The following is a 22331-nucleotide window of genomic DNA, read 5'->3' on the forward strand; positions in this document are numbered from 1 at the left end:
ACCATGTGAAGACAGCGAGAAGGTAGCTGTCTGCAAGCCCATAAGAGAGTCCTCACCAGAATTGAATTGGACTTCCCAGCCTCTAGAACAGTGAGAAAATAAATATCTGTTGTTTAAGCCACCAAGTGCATGGTATTTTGTTATGGCAGCCTGAGCAAACTAGGATAGTTGGAAAGAGGTGCACACAATGGACTTGCTAGCCAGTCCAAGCTGACTGCAGCACAGTACAAATAGAATAGTAAATAGTTCCTTAAATCTTGAGCGCAGTCATCCAGAGAGTGCAGAAAAATCAGATTGGGCAGGATAATAAAATGGCTTGGATAACATGTTAAATAGCTTGGATTTTATCTTGCAGGGGTGGGTCTCAGGCAGAGGAGACACATGATCAGAAGGCTCTGAAATCCCCACCCAAGTTTATTGGTAGGGAGCAAGACTGGGTTAGGAGTCTGGTTGCAACGGTCAAGAAAATTGAACAGAGGGGATGGAGAAGATGGGATAGATGTGTAAGCTATGGGGGAGGCAGAACCAGTGGAACTTGGGGACTGAATGGATGTAGGGGGAAAGGAGAGAGGTTTTGGCTGACATTCAGACACCTAAGTTTGTAAATGAATATTATAAGTAAGTTACTAAAACCCCCACCACTTCTTATATTCTATCTTAACCCATTCAGGCTGCTAACAGACTACCACAGAACTGGCAGCTTAAAAATAACAGAAATTTATTTCTCACAGTTCTGGAGGCTGGGAAATCTGAGATCAAGATGTCAACAGATTCCGTGTCTGGTGAGAGCTCATTTCCTGCCATCTTTTTGCTGTGTCCTCACATAGCAGAAGGGGCGAAGGATCTCTCTGGGCCCTCTTTTATGAGGGCACTAAATTCCATTCATAAGGGCATGAGTGAAAAGAAGGATCCTGAGTATTCAGGTGGGCACAGGAATCATCGAAATCTGAATTGTTGCTGCTAATGTGACCTTATTACCATTCTCAGCCAACAGAGGTCAGGAGAAACTTGGCTTAGAGAAAGTACACAGATCCTTTAATTAACTAAATACAAATTCATCTAAAAAGCTTTACTGAATTAATAGTGACTGTTTCATTATGCCTTTTCTAAATTAAAAGGATACTAAAAAGATAATTACAATTGTGTGGGGGTAATGATGCATCTTTCCAGTCTGAAGCTCCAAACCTATTCTCCATCTCTCTCAACTCTGCCCTGTGCCCAAGGAGGCTGATCTATACAGAATGGAATGAACAGCCTCCGTTGTCCTCTGGCAGTCAGTACGTTTTGACCAATGGGAGGCAGCAGCAGATGAAATAATGAAAGGGCAGTTAGTTTAGGGTATTTATTTTCTCAGTTCCCTCCCACTGAGTGACCATGGGTTAGTACATTTCAATTGGTCTTTTCCATTCAACTATTCTCTTCTGAACCTTTGTCTTCCCATTACCCTTTCATGCCCAGGGATGGTGTATTCATTTGTTACTGCTGCCATAACATAGTACTACAGACTGGGTGGCTTAAAAAAGAGAAATTTGTTTTCTCATAGTCTGGAGGCTGTAAGTCTGAGATCAAGGTTTGGCAGGGCTGGTCTCTTCTGAGGCCTTTCTTCTTGAATTGTAGATGGCTGTTGTGTCCCTGTGTCTTCACATGGTCTTTCCTTTGTGCATGTCCATGCCCTAATCTCCTCTTCTTATAAGGACACCAGTTATATTGGGTTAGAGCCTGCCCCAATAACCTCATTTTAACTTAATAAAATGTTCTTAGGGTCTTTAGAGATCCTATCTCCAAATACAGTCACATTTGAGGTACTGGGGGTTAGGATTTCAATTGAATTCGGAGGGATGCAATCCAGCTCATAATATATGGGAATAGCTCCCAACGTTTTGCCTTCCCAGGGGTACTGCGCCATCTGAGTTGTTTTCCTAATCCTGTCCACACCTTTGTAAAAGTTATTAATTCTCAACTACCTAGTTTGAGTGTACCATCTGCTTCCTGTCCAAATTCTGATTGATACATGGAGGCTTACCATAATAGTGCACATTAAAAGAGGGACCTCATTCTCAAAATGGTTGGGAACCACTCTATTTTGGGGAGAAACAGCTTTCATATTCAAGCATTAAAACTAATACCTTACCAATGCCTTTCTATTCTCAATTATTGTATTCAGGAGATCACTAGAATTCTTTATTCCTTTTTAAAAAAAACAAGCTACATTTTTATGTGGGATGACTTGAGGCAAAGGTAGATTAGTGCTGCTGACAAGAGAGAATGGTAGTATTACTATTACCAAGTAGCTTCCCAGCCCCCTTTTCCTATTGTCCAACTTCAGGCTTCAAAATGAGGAAGGCACTTCCCTACCCAGGACCAAAGATCCTTTCCTAAAAAAAACAACAAAAACAAAAACAAAAACCAAACACCCCCCCCCAAATCCCACAAAGATCCTTCCCTTAGTCACTGAGGTCACTGCTACTCCTCTGGGAGGAGGACTATCTGGCGCTGGCCCTGTAAAATCCACCCTCTTACAGGGCTGGAATCCCTGGGCTGGGAAGCTACCTTGTTTGGTAAGGCTGACACCCATCATGGGCTACTCCTTCCTCAGGTAAACCTGTTTCCTCCCTTCATTATGAACCTAGGTGTGGATATTTGGTTTCTTCAAAAGCTCCAAGCAAAAATTCTCATTTGGCTCAAAATCCTTCTTACCTTTTTGATATGAAGACAGATAGTAAATGACTCACTAATGCAATCAAGACATTCATGTAGGCCCACTACACACACACACACACACACACACCATTTCCACCCAGATATGTGTGTAGGAGGTGGAGGGGCAACAGAGATAAATAAGGCCTCTCCCTATTCTTTGCGTGCCAACAGCCGTACCAGAGGACCAAGAGGGAGCAACAACGTCTACCGCACGTGGCTATTGAAATGTGACATTCAAGCCGGCTCCCTCCCCAAGCTTATTTTCTTTGGGGTTCACGGAACACACGTACTTCTCTCCCCCTCTCTCTCTTTCTTTCTGGAAACACGTCTTTTAATTCTTATGATCGCTTTACTAAAGAGGTTTTTTTGACCAGGACTGAATCGCTGCCCCAAGCCGCACAGCTGGTCACCAGCCCTTACAACACTCACACAAATCGCAGAGAGAAAGGCGGGGCTACACGCATCCCGCCAATCACGTGGCCGCGCACACTGTGCCAGGGCAGCCTGGCGCATGCGCTGTGGTCGGGTCACCCTTGGGGGCGGTGCTTACGGCGGACAAAAGACGCATGCGCCGCTTCCGACCCCTGTCCCGCTTCCACGGCTGCTGGCGGCGGTGGCGTCTACATTTCGGTACGGGTGGCCGCGCGACCCTGGGGTGAGTGTTTGGGCTGCCCGGCTGAACGTCAAGCAGGGGATGTGTGGGCCCCGCTCGGACTCCCGGGCGCCCATGGCCTCGCCTCGGGCATCTGGCCACCTTGAGGAAGCCCATCCGCGGGGCCGGGAGCTGGCCCTCGAATCGGGAGCGCGCCTTCCGTGCCTGCGCACCTGCGGCCGGAAGTGACGAAGCAGCGCGCTCTCACCTGGGGCGGCGGTCGGTCCCCAGCCTCCGGCTGGCGGCACGCTGACGTGCGCGGCACGCTGACGTGCCCGCCACGAAACTTCAACTTCTGGGTTTTGTGTCGGCCCCGGAGCGCAGAATCAGCGCGGCCCTGTTTGATTTCGATTAAAAAGCTGGAGTTGTTTGTTACTTGGAAGAGAGAATCGGGGTAAATACAAGTCAGGTGCTTTGGGCATTGTTATTGTCAAGTGGGAGTGTGTAAAGGAGGATTGAGCAGTCCGTATACGAATGCTGTAACATTGATTTCCTACGTAGCATCCATCTTCACCCTGTTCCAAGCTGCAATCATTTTTCACTCGTGTGTCTTCCATCATTTCCTTGTTGTACTGTTTCCTCCAATCCGTTATCCATACAGTAGCCCAGGTGGTCTCTTAGGAACTTGAAATAGGTCATGCCACCATCACCCAGTTTAAAACTCTTAAAAATCATTCCATTGTAATTGGAATAAAATCCAAGTTCATGTTTTCCTAGGTCCTTTGTGATCTTGACTACCCCTCCATCTTCACTTATGCCGCACTCCCTCCCCAGCTAGGCACGTTTACAGCCAAATCTGCAAACCAGAATCCAGCTCCTCCCACAGAAGCCCCAGTGCTCAAAGGGGAGGACAGTGAAGTTACTGTTTTTCCAGATGATTACGCCTTGCAGAGTGTTAGAAGGTATTCTGGTAAGATTTATACAATGAATGGAGTCTTTATCAGCAACTTTAACTCAGTTATTTGTCCAGGATAAAGTAAAAAATTCTCACTGCGTTCCATCCTTCTTTCATTTTCCCAAGTACACCAGCTCTTACCAGCCTTAGAAATTACACGTTTCTTTGCAAAATGTTCATTCCAGTTTTGGCCTGATTAATCCTTTTCATCCTTCAGATACTGGTTCAAGTATCACTTTATCAGAGAGATCTCCCTTCTCATACCTACCTCTGCACTGTCAGTTAGGTTCCTCTGTTATTTTGTCCTAAAGAATCCTGTATTTTTATAGCAGTTACCATAATTACATTTGTGGGTATAACTTATACATGAATATACATATTTAAATGTGTAAATATATATGTATATAATTCTTAAAATGTATGTCTTCCCCAAGAGACTCTAAGCTCTATGGTGACAGAAACTAGTTAACCTAGTACACTGTCTGGCATAATTGACTATCAAGTATTTGTTGAATGGATGATTTATTTCACTTCTGAAACTGTTTAGCTTCTGATGAGAACCTCCTGGTTTTCTGCTCTCATTCCCAGGAGACTTGCCCTTTGGTCCATGGTCATGCTCCAAGTGGCTTTTTGATGACTCCCTCTCTCCTTCCCTCCCTTCCTATCCCAGTCCCTTCTGGCTTTTTTTTTTTTTTTTTTTAAATCTATCCAGCTTGGACCCAAAGTTCAGTTACTTGAACTACTCTTCTCAGCATTTGTATCCATGCCCTTTTGTCCTTCTGCTACTTCTGCCTGAAAACTCCCAACAGTGACATTTCCCCTGGGGCTGTTAATTACCAAAGGAGGAAAATGTCCAGCCTTGGGGATTGTTGGCAATCCGTGGTTTTGGGGGGCCCTCCACACCTGTCACCAGTGTTTGTTCCCCATCATTTATTCCAGATTCTTATTCTTCTCCAGCCCCTCCTTCTGCTTCCCATCTGCTTCCTTTCTGAGATTCTCATTTTTATGACTGAATTCACCAGTGACTCAGTTGTCCACATCAGATCTGTTATTTTAGACTCTGTGAACCTTACTTCCCTTCAGCATATATGGAGTATCTTTTATGTATCAGATCCTGGGCCAGGGGTTCAGATCTTAGCTTGTATATGTTTCTTTAGCTCCAGACCCAAAGCATTGTCCATTCCTCTGTTTCCAGGTGGCCTCTTGTTGGTGCCTCTTCTACAGACCTGCCCTGCTGTGTTGTTATTGACGTGTCTCTCCTCCCCTAGAGAATGAGCTGCTCTGGAATGGATAGTGCTAAGTTCCTGGAGTCTTTGTATCCTAGTGCTTAGTCGCCAGGACCAAGGTTTTATTTAATGAGAAATCAGTGGGGCTTATTGGGAGAACTTCTGGTATTTTTATATAAATAAAGTTGCGGTGGTGAAAGAAACCTTATTCAGTTAAATAAAAAGCAAGGCTGTCTCTTGGTTATTGCATGGCTTTTTAATGTATTTATTGGAGTTACACAGGCAATATAGTGAATACATATTCACTATTTTCATTATTCCCCCCATTCCTTCTGCTTCCTCCTCCCCAGTGGTTGCGGGTTTAGTGTGTATCTCCAGATCACTTTGAATGCATTCCAGACACACAGATGCAGATATATATTTTTTTATCCAAGATAAATGTGTTCATACTCTGCGATATTTTTTCAGTTTACAAGACTTTTATATCAGTGTCACTGAAAATACTTAATGCCTATACTAAACTATTGGCATGCTACAGTGAACATCCTGTATGTACGTGAGTATTTCTCTGGAATAAATATTTGGTCACATGCATTTTAAATCTTTATAGATATTGTTAAATTGCCTTCCAAAAAAGTTTTAGTAATTTATATTGCCAACAGTATTGTGTGAGGGTGGATCTTCCTTGTATGTACTGGGTATCATCAGGCCCAACCTGTTTTTGCCAGCCTGATTGGCAAGAAATTGTATTGCACATTGAAATGGGGTTATTTTTGAGAGTACTTAATCTTTCTCAGATTCAGATTTTAGTGGTGATACTGTGTCTCGTTCAGAGTTTGTTTATTAGAGTAAATGTTCAACCTAAGTTTCTCCTGGTCAGATTTGTCGAGAAGCTTGTTCCTTACTTCACTGAATTTGTATATCACAGTTCATCATGCCACACTGTATTGTGAATCTTTTGTGCCATAATGCAGTGAAGATGTTAACTTGGAAAGTAGTCAAATGACTTCAGTTGATTTGGAGAAGACTCTTAGGGTGTCAGTCAAGATTTTGGTTGCCAGTTTTCTTAGCTGGCTCTCCATATGTCCTTTGTTGTTGATACTGTGTTTTTTTCTTGTTTGTCTTTTGTTTTTGTTTTTTTTTGGTTAATTTTTTTTATTTATTATCAGAACTCAAGAAGATGTATAGCTTGTGCCCTTTTAAGAAAAGTAACACTTGAAACATCGAATTTACCTAATTGGAGGATTATTACTTGATCTTTCGAGAAATCAGTCTTCTTTAGTTATAATAATTTTAAGGAACTATATAAATATCAAAGGCTTATTACATTTTTTTTCCCTTTTAGATAGTCTGTAGAGGATGCAAAATGCGAGAATCCCCCACTCAAGTCAAACTCAGGAACAAGACTGTTTGCAAAGTCAGTATGTCAGTGATAGACAAGAAATGACAATCAAGCAAGAGAATGATGACAATGCAGAGGTGGAGGAAAGCCTCCCCTCTTGTTCCTCTGCTAATGGACCATCCACTTCTGCTGAGGGGTGTTCATCGGAAGTTCCAAGGAGAGGGCCGGCTCTGCTGCACATCGACAGACATCAGATACAGACGGTGGAGCCGAGTGCGCAGGCCCTTGAACTGCAGGGGTTGGGTGTGGATGTGTACGACCAGGACGTGCTGGAACAGGGTGTGCTTCGGCAAGTGGACAGTGCCATTCATGAGGCCAGCCGTGCGGCCCAGCTTGCAGATGCGGAGAAGGAGTATCGATCAGTTCTGGATGACCTCACGTGAGTGTGGACCATCTTCTCTGATTGCAGAGTTTGTGTTTACATGTAATGGAGAAATTCAGATAATAGCTGTGGTATTCCAGAAATTTAGGCGATTTATAGAACCTCTTATTTGGAGGATGGAGTCAATTAGGGCAGTCCTTGACCCTGTGTGTGAACCCCAGTCCTTTCCCTCAAGGAGCAGCACTGAACGTCGTAGTCAGGGTCTCAGGCCAGCTCACAACAACCTGTTTATGCATAACGTCCTAGAGAGAAATACTATTCTGAGTACCCTAGAACTCACAAGCATGTGCCCAAAATGGTTTGGAGGAGAAGTGAACCTAAAGGTGTGACGTGTGCTACTTGAGATACCAGGAACACATCACCCTCCCTCCCCTCACAGTTTTCTCTTGTCCTGCAGTTTCTTTCCAGTTTCCTGTGTCTAAACCAAGTGTCAGTGTTTTGGTAATTTTTCGATTTGCATTTCTGGAAATAATGTGAAGCAGCTCCTTGCTTTTTCTTCCTTCTGTCGTACTTGTGACTCTACAGGAAAGATGAAGTCCCATGGAAACTTGATTTGTGTGTTAGAGGAGAAGCAGGCTCTGGACCTGGGCTAGAAGGCTGGGGCAGGTGAAGATTGAACTCCTTCCCTATTGCCAGTCTGCCCTGTCTTGGCCAGTGTTCCAGGCTGTGTCAGGCAAGCACAAAAGAGGAGAGTAATGAGTGGAGGAATGGTGCAGTCTCAGATGGGGATGGCTGGGGGAGGGGAGGAGGGAAGAATGAGGACCTATTGGCTACCCTCAGCCAAGGAGACTGTGGTACAGATGGCTGTTGGAACTTAAAGGACATGTTTTCTGCCAGCAGCTTCCTGGTGTGTTCTTTTGGCTGCTTGAGTAGCAGGTATTCTGGAATACTTGTAGTATTCCAGGTGTGAGGAGCTTGACTCCTGATAAGGAACACACTTTTACATTTGACCTTGGAAATGTGCCTACTGCTTGCATAGGTGACATTAGAGTGCTGCAGGATTACCACGGAGATGAACACTAGATCCATGGTGACACATGGTTAGACTGCCAGTAACTTGCATTGATAACATCTTTTGTCCTGAAATCCACAAAGGATACAAAGAGCAGATTATACAAGTGTCAAGATTGAATTTGTCTTTTGAAAATTGGGAGTTACCATTCTGTGGTGTCGGTTTTAGGAGCATTATATTAGAGATTGTTTTTTTTTCCCCTTCAAACTAGAAAATATTATGCTACAGCAAATAAGTCTTCCAGTATTGTGAAAGAATAATATTGTCACAGATATCTGACTTATATAAAAAAAAAAGTGTCAGCATTTTTAGTACTTTTCCAAACTTTGGGTGACTTCCAAATGAGCTTTAAAAACCCATGTATGGGTTGTTGATAACGGGGGAGGGTGTATGTGTTTGGGGAAGGGTATATGGGAGTCTCTGTACCTTCCTCTCAGTTTTGCTGTGAACCTAAAACTGCTCTAAAAAAATAAAATCTTAAAAAAAAAAAACAACCAAGCCATGTATATCCATTTTTTTCATCTAAAAGGACAACTTATTGCACATTGTTTTAGCACAGTCTCTTGAATCTGGTACACATTTAAAATGCTTGTAGAATGAATGAAACAGCTTACAAATGGGAATGTGCTGATTTCAATCAGCCAGATCAAAGAAAACACTAGCAGTTACCTTGAACTTCTAATAACCCTTCAAGTTGTAGATGTGGCCAACAAGAATATGCATTCTGGTTTAGTGTCTTTTATCTTTTAGTTAAAGAGGTAAAAGGACATCTTTGTAGCATTTCTGTCTTCAATTACACTATTTAACAAAATGTTACCAGAGTGGAAAATAGACATTTTATTTTATTTTTCAGGTCATGTACAACATCCCTAAAGCAAATCAATAAAATTATTGAACAACTTAGCCCTCAAGCTGCTACCAACAGAGACATCAACAGGAAACTAGATTCTGTAAAACGACAGAAGTATAATAAGGTGATTCCAAATAACACATCTAAGTATTGCATTTTTGAAAAAGTCATCAGTTCTGTTCATTTAATATTTGGGAAGTATTCTGAAAAGTAGTTAAGACGTGAAGGAAATAGGTATGATAGAAAATTTTGAGTTCCTTTTTTTATGTTTAATATTGCAGCTATTTCCCTTTAATACCTTCTGTTAAAGAATATCTTTTAAAGTACACACATACACATACATTTGAGAAAAGGTTCCCCTGTTGGCTTTGCATGCCGCCTTATTGATGTTTACGATTATGGTCTTCCTTGCTGTGCCATTTTCTTTTACCCAGCTTAGGCTCCTGTTTGGCATGCCGGCCTCTCCTCAGTCTCTGTGTGTCGTGTGAACTTACTTTCTTTTTTGCTTGGCTCCTGCTTGTCCTGATTATATACACTGTGTTTCCTGTTGCTATAGCCATCACCCCTCACACACTCATGCTCACTGTTCTTAGGTATTCTGGTCGTCACCTGGACACATTGATGGGTCTGCACTTAGGGTTGTACAACTTCAGGGTAGGGAATATCTGTTAGTTATGACACTGTTTTTTTTGAGGTTTGTAACATTTTTTAGAATTTATGCTTTATGAAAATATATCAGAGTAGACAGGAATGACTAGTTTTGATCATTTTATTTCTGCCATCCAAAATGACGAGCAGATATCCTTGTGCTGGCAGTTGACCCACTGCAGTGAGTAAAGTTCTTGCATCTCTTATTTAAGCTTCACTAATGATGTTTATAGACTCAGTGCCTCCTTTTGCTTTCCACACACCAGTCCATTATCTTCACCATCCCATCTTCTGTCCCCTACCTCCAGAATAGCAGCCCAGAGGTTAGAGCTAGCAGTGGCTTCAGGAAGCTGGGGTCTCCCCAAAGCAGAGAGAGGACATCTGGGCTCTTGTGGGAGCATGTGAATGAATGTTCAGAGACCTCTGACCTTGGGCTTCTGGTGGGCTGAGGTTTCAGGGAGCAGTGAGGACCAGACTTTGGGCCATTTTACGTACTAGTCTAAGTCAATTGTATATTCCTGTCTTTCTAAAACAGCCCTTTGATGGTTGGAGATAGACTATTCAGAGAGAAAGCCTGTGTTTAGTATTTAGAAAGGCTGTTTAAATGAGATGAAATGAGGGAAAACGGAAAAAAAAAGGAATTGCAGTTTAGTATAACATGGCATTTATACTCAGCATTTCTTCTCATCCCACTCTCATATTTGGTGTTTAAACATTCTTGACCTTGGGAAGAAGAACCAGGTACCATAGGCCTAGTTAATTGGAGAGGCCCTGGGAATGGCTGCATAGCTGAACTCTCATGATGTAGAGGGAGACAAGACAAAGAGGGGTCTGAGGTGGGTAGGGTAAAAGGGTATATCCAAATGTATATTCCTTTTAGAGTCTAGTAATTGGGTAGAATACTATAAAAGACTATAAAGGACAATTGTAAATATGGTAGATGATCAGAGGAGGCTTTTTCAAGTGTTTGAACATTTGTGTTTGTTTCTTATCCCTATAGCCTATTGACCTCATAGTGTGTTGTTTGCTAAGGTCAGAAACAAAAGTTTAATAACTTACCCGGTGTGCAGTGGGGAAAACCAAGTAGAGCAGTTCTACCACCTCCGTGGAGAGTCAGTACATGTGAACTTAAGTGCTCAGGCACATAGAAAGCTGGGCCGCCCAGCCAGGAGAGTGGGTGGGGACAGCGATGCCTGCCTGATGGAAATGCTTTTAGGCCTACATCCTGCTAGAAAAGTGGCAGTTGCTCAAATAAGGTGCTCTATAATAATAACATATGGAATTTCTGTTTTATTTTGCTCTTGATTAAAGTTTTTAAATTTATCTTTTGTATTTAACAATAAATCACTGACTTCATTGTTGTTTTCTGTATTCAATATTTACCACTCAAGGAACAACAGCTAAAGAAGATCACAGCAAAACAAAAACGTCTCCAGGCCATCCTTGGAGGAGCAGAGGTTCAAGTTGAACTAGATCATGCCAGTCTGGAGGAGGAGGGTGTAGGTGAGGATACTGGGAGCAGTGTCTCTTTGTTCTTGAATTGGTGCCTGATGCCTGTAGTGGGGGAGAGTATCTCCTCTGTCCTGGCCTGGGTTTTAAGAAAAATCCCTTTCTTTGCCTTACTGTTAAAACAGATTTAGGAAAATTTTACTCTCTACACCTACAGAACCAAATATCTTCAGTTATATGGGGGATTTTTGGAGAATGAAAATAAATGCTTAACTCCATCTACTAGAGGCTGCTGGTGCACATTTGGTATTATGTTTAATAAATTAGGGAGCTTAACATTCTTGTGTAGTTAATTTTGTAGAGACAACTAACATCTTGATCAAATTATGTTTTTAAGCCCAGCATCATTAGTCAGCATTCATAGAATTGCTTTTACATATGTTTTTGGGATATATTTGGCAGGTTTTCCAAGCATCACTTCTTTTGTTTAAGAAAAGCTATCTTCATTCAGGTTATACTATGGCTCTGATTTTGTTTTTATTACTGCCCAGGATGGGTGTCTTTTGGAAAATGTTTTGAAAAAACTAGTAAGCTCTGAAACGAAATACCTTTGTAGTCTGTGTGTGTGTATATGTAGGTGCGTGTTTAGAAATTGTTGGTAGCTGCTCAGTCATTTAATACTTGAAATATAGACTAAGGCTTCTTAGCATTTAAGCTTTCCAAGCAAATATTTTCTACTAGCTCCTGAAGTTTATTCAGTAATACAGGAGAATTACTATGAAGAATTAATTGAGGCAATAGAAAAAAATATCAGAGTTGGACTTTTAAATTTCAGTCTCTCAGAATTCGTTTGGCCTGTGACCAAGACTTTCACTGCTGAGGTGCCGTGTTTCTCGTTCCTCTCTGGCTGCCTAAAACCTGCTACTGCGTTTTACCTCCTCTTGCTTTGTTGGTAAAACTTTGCCCAGGATTAATGGTTACTTCCCCAATTCCAGAAGCCCCTTTTTCGTCCTTGCTCCACTTGGCCTGTCTGTAGCAGCTGATACTTCTGTGCCGTCCAGGATCCCAGTCTCTCCTGGTTTTCCTTTTGGCCCTCTGACCGCTTCAGTAGGTTGTTTGTTTGTTTTTCTTTTTTGAAGGAGAAAGTCTGGGGTGGGAAGTATAGGGTGAGGGTGGGGCCATTAACAAGCTGATTCTAAAATTGATATAAAAATGTATTGGGCCAAGAAAAGTTAATCTTGAAGAAGAACAAAATATCAAGACGTGTTATTAAGCTACAGTAATTAAGACGGTGAGGTCTGGGCACAAGGAAAAACAAATAGACCAATGGGACAGAATATAGGGTCCAGCGAACAGACCCACCCATATGTGGTCACTCGGTTTGTGACAGGGCAGTGCAGCGCTGTGAAGAAGTATCATCTTTTCAGTAAGTCGTGCTGGGTTAATTCACACGAAGGTAAAATGAATCTTGGCCCATTACACCATGTACAAAAATAAATGACAAATAAATTTTAAATACATATGTGAGCGGTAAAACAAAGCTTTTAGAATATAGCATAGGAAAGTATTTTCATGATCTTAGGGCAAAGACTTAATGAGACACAAAAATGCTCACTTGTAAAGGAAAAGGTTTGATAAGTGAGCTATATCACAACTAAACTTCTGTTCAAAAGATAGCATTAAGAGAGTGAAAAGGCAAGCTGCAGAGTGGGAGAAGATATTTGTAACACATGTATTAATTGAAGGACAGGAATCCAGAGTGTATTAAAGAACTCTTTGGAAAGGGCTAAAGACTTGAACATTTTCTTCAAAAGAGGCTATTCAGAAGGTCAATAAATCTATGAAGAGGTGCCCTAGTTCATTAGTTTATAGGGAAATACAAATTACAACCACAAAGTGGTACCATTACACATGTACCAGAATAGCTAAAATGGCAAGAACGTAGACCAGTTGAAACTCTCAAACACTGTTGGTAGAACTTAAAATTAATAGGACCATTTTGAAAAACTGTTTGGCAGTGTCTGCTAAAGCTTAACATACCCAGAGAATTATGTATAAATGTATTACTGAAGGATGTGTACTGGAATATTCATAGCAACATAATACATAGTAGCTAAAACCTGGAAACTACCCAAATGTCCATTAACAGTGGAATGGAAAAATTATAGCGTAGCTATATGATAGAATACTAACAGCAAGGAAAATTAACAACTGCAGCTATATTCAACAATAAGGATGAATCTCAAGCATAATGTTGAGCAAAATAAGCTGACACAAGTGTACAAACATTTCCATTTACATAAAGCTCAAAGCCAGGGACAGCTTGTTTGTAGTGTTAATAGTGTGGTCAGTCGTTATTTTTGGGTGGGGTAGACTGGAAGGTGCCATGAAGGGTGCATCTGGCAGTGCTAGTAATTTCAGTTTCTTGGTCTGGATGTTGGTGTACAGGTATGTTTTTTTCTGAAAATACAGTGAGCTGTACACTTAGTATTTGTGCACTTTCCGATGTGTATTTTTCTTCACTGCAAGTTCAGTGAAAAACTGGCTGCGGCATTACTGGACTATAAGAAATGTAGATTTTAGAATATGGATTCCTTGTGTAATGTTGCCAGAGATTAAGTTCATAGATTTCTGGGTGACTTTATATTATTATGACCGAACTTCCAGTTTATGTCCTCTGTTCTGTCAGTTTGCACATCTAACACAGTGCTGTCCAGTAGACCTGTTTGCGTGATGGAAGTGCTGTCTGTGTTGTCTGTTGTGGTTGTCCTTAGCCCCACATGGCTCATTGAGCACTTGAAATATGGCAAGTGCATCTGAGGAACTGAATTTTCAACTTAAATTTAAATAGCCACATGATGACTATTATATTGGGCAGTGCAGAGCAAACATTTAAGTTTTACCTATTTAGGTGCATGTTGATTCTTTATACATTTGCAGTTTTACTGTCTCTTGAATTTTAAGTCTGTGTGGTTGCTGGTATTCGAGGTGACATGGAAACTTGGGAGTTTGCTTCCTTGGGGGCTATTCTTTGATAAGGAAACAGACACATTTGTCTGTATGTTACATATGAGTAGGTCTGTCTCTGGCTGCCCAGAGAGTATATTTATAATGCATTATTTTAGAAAAAGTTATTGAAAATTCACCTTTTTGAATAGGAGTATATTGAATTTGGCATGATGAATGCTATAATAAATTCATTCTTTTCTTTATATACAATATGCTTTAGTACATCCATGATATGTTTTAATTTTTAAAAAATTTTAATTTTTTTTTTTAGAGAGAGAGCACATGCAAGTGGGGGGGCGGAGCAGAGGGGGAGGGAGAGGGAGGGGGGAAAGAATCTTAAGCAGACTCTGCACTGAGCATGGGGCCCGCCATGGGGCTCAGTCTCACAACCCTGAGATCATGACCTGAGCCGAAACCAAGAGTTGAAGACCCAAGAGACTGAGCCACCCAGGCACCCCCATCCATGGTATGTTTTTAAAATGTGAGTTAATTGTAGGTGCTGTTCGTTGAAGAAGTGACTGTTTGTGTTGTACTCTTGGAAAGGTTTACACTAGTGCCCACTGCATTGTCATCCCTCTTTCAGAACCGGGGCCGTCCTGTCTTGGCAGCATGCTCATGCCTGTCCAGGAGACGGCTTGGGAAGAGCTCATCCGCACGGGCCAGATGACACCTTTTGGAACCCAGATCCCTCAGAAACAGGAGAAGAAGCCTAGAAAGCTAATGCTCAATGAAGCATCAGGCTTTGAAAAGTATTTGGCAGATCAAGCGAAATTGTCTTTTGAAAGGAAGAAGCAAGCTTGTAATAAAAGAGCAGCTAGAAAAACCGTGGCCTCGGTCACTTCGGAACTGAGCGCATCACTCCCAGAAAACAAACCAAATGAGCGAAGCAAAGTTCTCTCAAAAACAGATAAGCGCTTGAAAAAACACATCAAGAAGCTCCAGAAAAGGGCTCTTCATTTCCAGGGGAAAGTGGGCTTGCCAAAAGGAAAGAAACCTCTGGAGTCTGACATGAGGCCAAAGGCAGAGGGTGACTCTGAGGGTGATGAGTCCGAGTACTTACCCACAGAGGAGGAGCTGGAGGGGGCGGGGGGTGCCGAGCTGCCGGGAGAGGGCACACACTATGACCTGAAGCCCGGGCTCACGCCCCGGAAACGGCAGAGAAAAGTCACGGTACAGGAGATCGAGGATGACTTTTTTCCAAGTTCTGGGGAGGAAGCAGAAGCCGCCTGTGGTGGAGGAGGTCGGAAAGTAGTGAGATGCCGAGATGATGGAGATGAAGATTATTATAAGCAGCGGTTAAGGTCAGTCTGCAGATTGTAAACATTGCGCCACTTGCTTTCTCTTAGGCCACGGGTTTATGAAATAAGAGTTCTAAATTCAGCTTAATGTATTAGACCCCCGTTTATCCAAAGGTTGGACTTCCTTTAGCCTTAGCCTCCTTGAACCAGCAGAGCCCCAGTGGAACTAATAATCCCCAATACTTCTAACTTCTGTATCTTCATTCAGATTTGGGGCAAGTCTCAGAAGAAAAGCTTAGGGGAAGGGCTGGGGCAAGAGGCTTGTGGAGGACCAAAGGCGGAGCCGTATGCCTTTACACTCAGGCCACCTGTAGCCAGGGGCAGGAAAAGGCACAGGCCAGTCTGTGTGGTGTATGCTGCGTGGTTGGTTTTTTCTTTTGAAGCAGGAAAGTAATTATCCAGGACGTTCCTCCGAAAAGGAGCTGAAATTTAAGCTTTAGTGTATAAAAGAATAAGCTTGTTTTCTAAATTCTGCCTGCCTTGTCTTGAGAAGGCGGCCCCTCTGGAGTTACTAACTCCTGTCCTGCTGCAGGAAAGGTGTTTCACATGCACCGCCAACCCTTCCTTTTCTCTCTTGGTTTTGAGGTTTTGATGCCGGGCACTGACTTTGGCTTTTCTTGCCATGACTCTCTCAGTAGATGATGCAAATAAGATGAAAGGGAAGGTGATCGTGTTCCTTCGGGAAGTCAATTGCCACATTTTTTGTAAGCCCTGAAAAACTGGATGCTGCAGGTACCCGGTGTGCCCACTGAGCACAACCCTGCCGCATCTCTGGCCTCCCACATGAGCTCACGCAGCACTAAGAAAGTCCAAGGGAAAGGGAATCTGTTTAACAGATTAGTTTTTAAGTATTTGCTCCCGGGATGGCTTTTTCCCAGTCCTTAACAGTTTTTTCTTATTTTCTATGTAGGGAGACCTCATTTTTTGTGTTTCTTGTAGCTTTCCACTGACCTTCGTGAATGCAGATTGTCCTGATATTTTTTCCTTCTGTTATTTAGAACTGATGACCCACATTCACACTGTCACATAATTCCCTAACCCTTTAAAAGCAGATGTGGCATAGTTCTTTTCACACAGAGCTTGAGGACCTGTGACCTAAACCCAGTTCTTGAGAGCTGTTACACCCACGCGGTGGTGACCTCTTGTAGCATAGTTGAGTAGTGGCTTACATTTGTTACTTCTCATTGCAACTTTAACTGTATTTTGCACAATTAATATCAGTAGAGCTGTTTGAGGGATATCAGCAGGATACTCTTGAACCCTGAGCAGTGTCAGTCTCTTTCTTAACTAACTGTAGAGAATTAAAAAAGTGTTAATCTCAACATACTGATTGTAAATGGAACAATATTTTCTTCTCATTCAATATTAAATTTATTTTAAATGTATTAGTATCTTGATCCGAAGCAGTTTATTTTGATTGAATTTTAAATACGGGTTTAATTTAAATTCATGGCAACACTTTTTTCTTAATCTCAAGACTGTAGAATAGTTATTTCTAAAGCCGTATCAAAGCCAGTTTTTTGCTGAAGTTACAGTAAAATCTCAAATGAATTTCAGAAATATCAATAACTCTAATTGCCACCAAAATACTATAGCTCTTAAAATTTTATGGCCACAGTTACTAAGGCTGTTAAACAGCAGATAACACATTGAAATGTTTGTATTACATCTCCTTTGGTACTCTTTGGATTGGGGGATGGTAAAAGAAGAGGCTCAGGACTGAGAAGCATTATTAAGAACATTTTAGAACTGCCAGTTGCTTTTTTTTTATTTTCTTCTTGTTGCTGATCTTTGAATACAGATTGAAATTGTGATGGTATTCCCTTGAGTGAACCAAAAAAAAGACTTTAGTTTCCCTTATCTTAGCAGTGGTTTGATGATCAGAATAAAGCCCCATAGAGTTTGCAACATAGAAAATGAGTTTTTCTTTATGGTTAGAGTTTAGGATTATGTACCTAGGCCAGGCGCCTTTTATTGAGCTTGTATTGGTTATAGCCCTGTGAATTATAAGGCTCATTTAGACTCAGAAGTGAAAGTGAGTCACTCCTAGAGATCTCAACTTCTTTATTCTCTCAGCTGGAGCATCAGAGGTCTTGCCTTAGCTCTAGCTTAGTCCCAACTATGTATCTTTGTTTTTAGCTGTTGCCAAGTGTGGGAATTTCCTATCAAGCCTTTTCTATAGCTTAACCTTTTCTGGAACAGGATGATAGTATTTAGGATCCTACTTTCTCCGACTTAACCCAAGACCTCAGATCAGCCTTGGAAGTGTTACCCGTTTTTAAATGTGCCCGTATGTTTTTTGCCTTTCCCACATTTGTATCCTGCTTCTGTCTCTGTACTTGCATTTGGAGGCTATCTCCTCAGTGGTGTTCCTTGATTTTCATACCTCTGATAATGTACCAGGATGGATGAGCCAGTTCGTAGAAGTACATATTCTGTCGGTTCTTACTCATGTCCTTAGTATGCAGATCCTAGAAAACATCCCTTATTTTTTAATTTTCATTTTGTAGCAGCAGAGTTTCTATTAGGGTATTGCTTTTAGTTGTGAGGTTCAGCTTTTCTTAAAATACATTGCTGCTTTAGAAAGCTAGGGTCTGGGAGCTCCAGGAGTCAAAGACTTCTTAGGAATGACACATGTTCTGTGTTTGAGCGATAGGTGTCCCTGGTGAACACTTGCGTGTCACTTATCTCATCCAGTATGTACAGCCAGGACAGGTCAGGGTGGCCCAGAAGACCAGACATTTCATATGTGCACCTTTCCCCTCAAAGAGATCAAAGATCAGCAGTCCTTGTTACCTCAGTGTTTCTGATTGATTTCCACATGAGGTAGGAGGCAGCTCTCATTGCTACGTCCTTGCTCTCGCTGCTTGAATTCATGTGTGTGCTCCAGGACCAGGACTAGGGTTTCCAGCAAGGAATTTGCAGTCTTTTAGGGGACATGGGCACCAGTAGGCCCTAACCAGTGTGAAGGGAGTAATGAATTCAGACAGATATTTGGGGGAGACTTTGTGGAGGAGATTCATCCGGGCATGGGGCCTTGTCTGTTGAGTAGTTCAGATACGTTGAAATAGACCTTAGGGTGCAGGTTATTGAGAAGGAAAATCCTTGCTTTGCTTTGGAGGCACATCATTTCTCATTTGGATTGCCTTGGATAGTGGTGTAGTGGCTGTGGCGTGCAGAGATGCCTGGTTTCTAAGCCATCCGCTGTAGGATAGGCAGGGCACAGGCCCTTGCCTTGCCGGACAACTCTTGGGCAGTGGCCGTCTGTTCAGGAGGAGACCGAGGCCCGGTGTGGACTGTCCGGGAAAGAGTGCTGCAGTCCGTTAATGATGTCTACCATGGGCACGGGGGCCTCGGGGAAGCAGCAGCATTCATGCCAGGTGTTTGCCAATCTTGAGATACAGCACAAACAAAAAATGTCACCAACCCTGGCCTCCTCTGGCAGCAGTCGGCGCTGCTTGGGCCAGGCTTGGGCTGTAGGTCAGTTTACGTCCTGAGTGAGAAGATGCACTTCCAAATAAGTGTCGTCTCCTCCTGGCACAACTAGGGCTAGTGTTAAGACTTTGACTTAAACCCATCCTGAAGCTCTTCTTTCTATTTCTGTTTGCCAGACGTTATTGTTTTAGTTGCTAACCTGACAGGCAGTATTCCCTTGGCAGTGAGCATAAACTAAAGCAGAGGTTCCCAGCCTATGGGCTGATTCTGCAGAATCACCTGGAAGCCCTACCGTTGGAGGTGCTGATTCAAGAAGTCCAGCGTGGGGCTACCAAGCAGTAATTTTTAAAAGCTTTTCTAGGTGGTTCTGATGCACTGTCAAGTTTGGGAACTACTTGATGTGTATAAATAGATTTTATATACTGTTTTTCCTTTTGTGCTTATGGCTTTTGGCAGATTCAGTTTGTGTTTGTTTCTCTAAAATCCTCTTATATATACCCTGCACAAGTGTGTTTATATAGGGGAGGGCTTGAAAAGGAACTTTGAGGTTAGGTCATTCAGCTACATGCTGTACATAATAGATCATCTGCTTCTTATCAGAGCATATGTGTCAGAATCACCTGGAAAGCATCTTCAGGACTCAGCCTGGAGTGTCTGAGGCAGCAGGTCAGGGGTGGGAGGACCTGGGCACTGCGTGAGTGCTTTGACTGAGCTCCAGCTGATTCTGAGGCAAGGGTGGTGGCATCCCTCATTATTATAGGCCCTTACTATGTTCCCACTTAGGAAACCCTGGAGGTGATTGGAAAGAACTGTGGGTAAGGATATGGGGGTTTGAAAATCAAATGGTTTTTTTTTCTACTCTAGCCCAGAGCCAGCTTGGTATTGCTGCTGCAAAAAACCCCCTCCTGCATTCCACTCCCACCTCAGTGAGTGAAACACAGTAGAGTTCAGAAACAGACTCTTGAGTAGGTGGTGCCTGAGTCTCCTCAAATAATCAGGTACTAAGGGCCAAGCTGCTGAGATCACAGCCTGAAACAGATTTGAGTTGCTGCCTGCCAATGGTTTGAAGGCTTTCCACACTCCCCACCTTGCACTTTTGGTGATTTGTTTTTCTCTTTTTCAATGGTGAATTTATGATAACGTTAAGATAAAAAAAACTGCCTACATCTCTGTTTTTCACCTTATTTGTCTACATTTCATTCCAGGCTTTAATCCTATGCATACATATCTTTCAGTTATTATAATTATAGTAAGCTGTTCAAACATTTGATCGTGCCCTGTTCAAGTTAATCAACTTGCCTGTGATCTCACTGTTAATAGGTAGAGGTGGGATTTTTTTTTTTTTTTTTAAGATTCTATTTATTTAGGGCGCCTGGGTGGCTCAGATTGGTTGAGCGTCTGCCTTCGGCTCAGGTCATGATCCCAGGGTCCTGGGATCGAGTTCTGCATCGGGCTCCCTGCTGGGTGGGTAGCCTGCTTCTCCCTCTGCCTCTCTCTCTCTCTCTCTGACACTCATGAATAAATAAATAAAAAATAAAAAAAAAACATTTAAGATTATATTTATTTATTTGAAAAAAGAGAGCACAAGCAGGGGGAGCAGCAGAGGGAGAGGGAGAAGCAGGCTCACTGAGCAGGGAGCCCGATGCAGGGCTTGATTCCAGGACCCTGGGATCATGACCTGAGCTGAAGGCAGACGCTTAACTGACTGAGCCACCCAGGCTCCCCTGGAGCTGGGATTTGAAGCCAGGACAGGGTTGTGTAAATGTCATTTTCCTTCCATTTGTGGAATTGGGTGGAATGTGCAATATCTAGATGTGACCACAAGGTGGCCCCAAGAATCAGCACATACCTGCCTCCACCTCCCTGCGATGGAAACCAAACCGAAAACCTAAGCCAATTGGATGGGGACTTGGGGAGATTGTAGGGAGTCTAGAAGACTTGACAGGATGGGGATAGAATTTGCCTCATGTCTTGTATAACCTGCATCTGTAATTATGATGCCTGTTGGTGTAACTGGTTTCTAATCCATTTAATAAAATACTTTTAAGCCTTAGAGATTTTTCTTTTCTGCCTCCCTCCTCTTTTTTTACGTAACTAACTTTGAATGCCTCCATTCATTATGTAAATCTTACACAGTGTCTTCACACTGCAAGGCTTAATCATCTGAGTAAACAGTATCTCCGTTGTCCTTCCCCTTGAGCACTGGGGCTGCTGTGGCCAGGGGCGAGTTGGATCCTGGTTTGGAGGGTTTGGCTGTGTACATGAAGAGAAAAAGAGAAAGAGACTGAGAAGAGGAAGGCTGTCAGCATTTTCGGATGCTTAGAGGGGTCAAGCCAAGTAGGATAAATGTTGAAAAAAAGTCTCTGGTTTTTGAAAATTTGGAGGCTTTGATGGCCTGAGCAAGGGTGGCACATGGGGGATGGAAGGAGGTTCTCTGAGAACTGAATGCATACTACTTGGCAGTGTTTCATGTCAGGTGGTCTTATTGGTTTAATCCCCACAACCCCTGAGGAAATAGGAACTGAGAGCGGAAAGCTGACATAATTTGCCCAAGATAGCATAAATGGAGGAGGCTGAGGAAGGGGTCTGAAGGTGGATTGGGGTAGGCGGGAGTGATCTATCAGCTTGGTCAGTGCAGTGGACTGAGAAGAGCATTGCTTCAGCAGCAGGTTTCTGCTGTCACTTGATGGGGACCACCTCCACACTTTTTTGGGTCCCATTCCTTGCCTGAAATGCTGTGGAAGGCCATGCCTCCTAGAACCACTCTCCTAGCTGCCTGTCTCCATCTTACTGTCCTCACAGAGCCTCTTTGTCTTATTTTGCCCAGAGCTGGCTCCCTTTGCCCTGGGATTGTCTCGTTTATTCTTCAGTTGGATCTTTGCTTGCACTGGATGACGATTCAGCACATTTGGGAAAGTTGCACATAGGAAAAGCCAAATTACATTGTAGAGCTTGTAACTTTTTTTAAAAAAATCACTTGATCTCTAAAATCTGAATTTGTTAGAAGTTTAACCTAGATTTGATCAAGAAACCTAATGATTTGAAGATTGTTCTTACCATCGGTTTCTGGGAGTTAATTTCTCAAGAAGTAAACCTGTGTTCTCCCCGCCCCCCCCCCAGGAGTCTGTATTTTAAAGAGAGAAGAAAAAGTTATTCCCTTAAAGAGTTTTCTTAGAGAGAATCTTGGCTTCTTTTAAATGACGAAGCTAAGACACAAATGAAGACTAATTCTGCTTCGTGCTCTGCACACACCTCTCATTCCCAGCTCTTGTGCATAATTGTCTGCATCAGTCTTAATTTACTCTGTGAGATCTGGACTCCTCACTGAGGGTATTTCATCTGCTCAGATGTGCCAATTAAGTCCACCCAGATA

The 22331-nt window shown here is 42.5% G+C and overlaps 1 protein-coding gene across 7 annotated transcripts in view; it reads left to right on the forward strand.

Moving 5' to 3' along the window:
• The first annotated feature begins 3250 nt into the window (after positions 1–3250).
• The window catches only part of ERCC6 (ERCC excision repair 6, chromatin remodeling factor), a 77272-nt gene continuing 58191 nt past the window's right edge, over positions 3251–22331 (forward strand). For 2 of the 7 annotated variants that reach the window (XR_003209970.2, XM_025880590.2), the window contains exons 1-5: positions 3251–3355; positions 6819–7254; positions 9123–9243; positions 11159–11270; positions 14809–15526. Coding sequence is in view for 6 of the 7 variants with exons in the window: in XM_025880590.2 (XP_025736375.1) it covers positions 6833–7254; positions 9123–9243; positions 11159–11270; positions 14809–15526 (1373 nt within the window). In the remaining variant the exon portion in view is untranslated. Of the gene's footprint in view, positions 3356–3726; positions 3747–6818; positions 7255–9122; positions 9244–11158; positions 11271–14553; positions 14692–14808; positions 15527–22331 lie in introns of those variants that run through there. The other 5 variants (XM_025880591.2, XM_025880592.2, XM_025880594.2 and 2 more) reach the window with 5 other exon arrangements.

Source organism: Callorhinus ursinus, unplaced genomic scaffold (assembly GCF_003265705.2).
Source record: "Callorhinus ursinus isolate GAN/ISIS: 27379988/994484 unplaced genomic scaffold, GSC_fseal_2.0 scaffold20, whole genome shotgun sequence".
Classification (NCBI taxonomy): domain Eukaryota; kingdom Metazoa; phylum Chordata; class Mammalia; order Carnivora; family Otariidae; genus Callorhinus; species Callorhinus ursinus.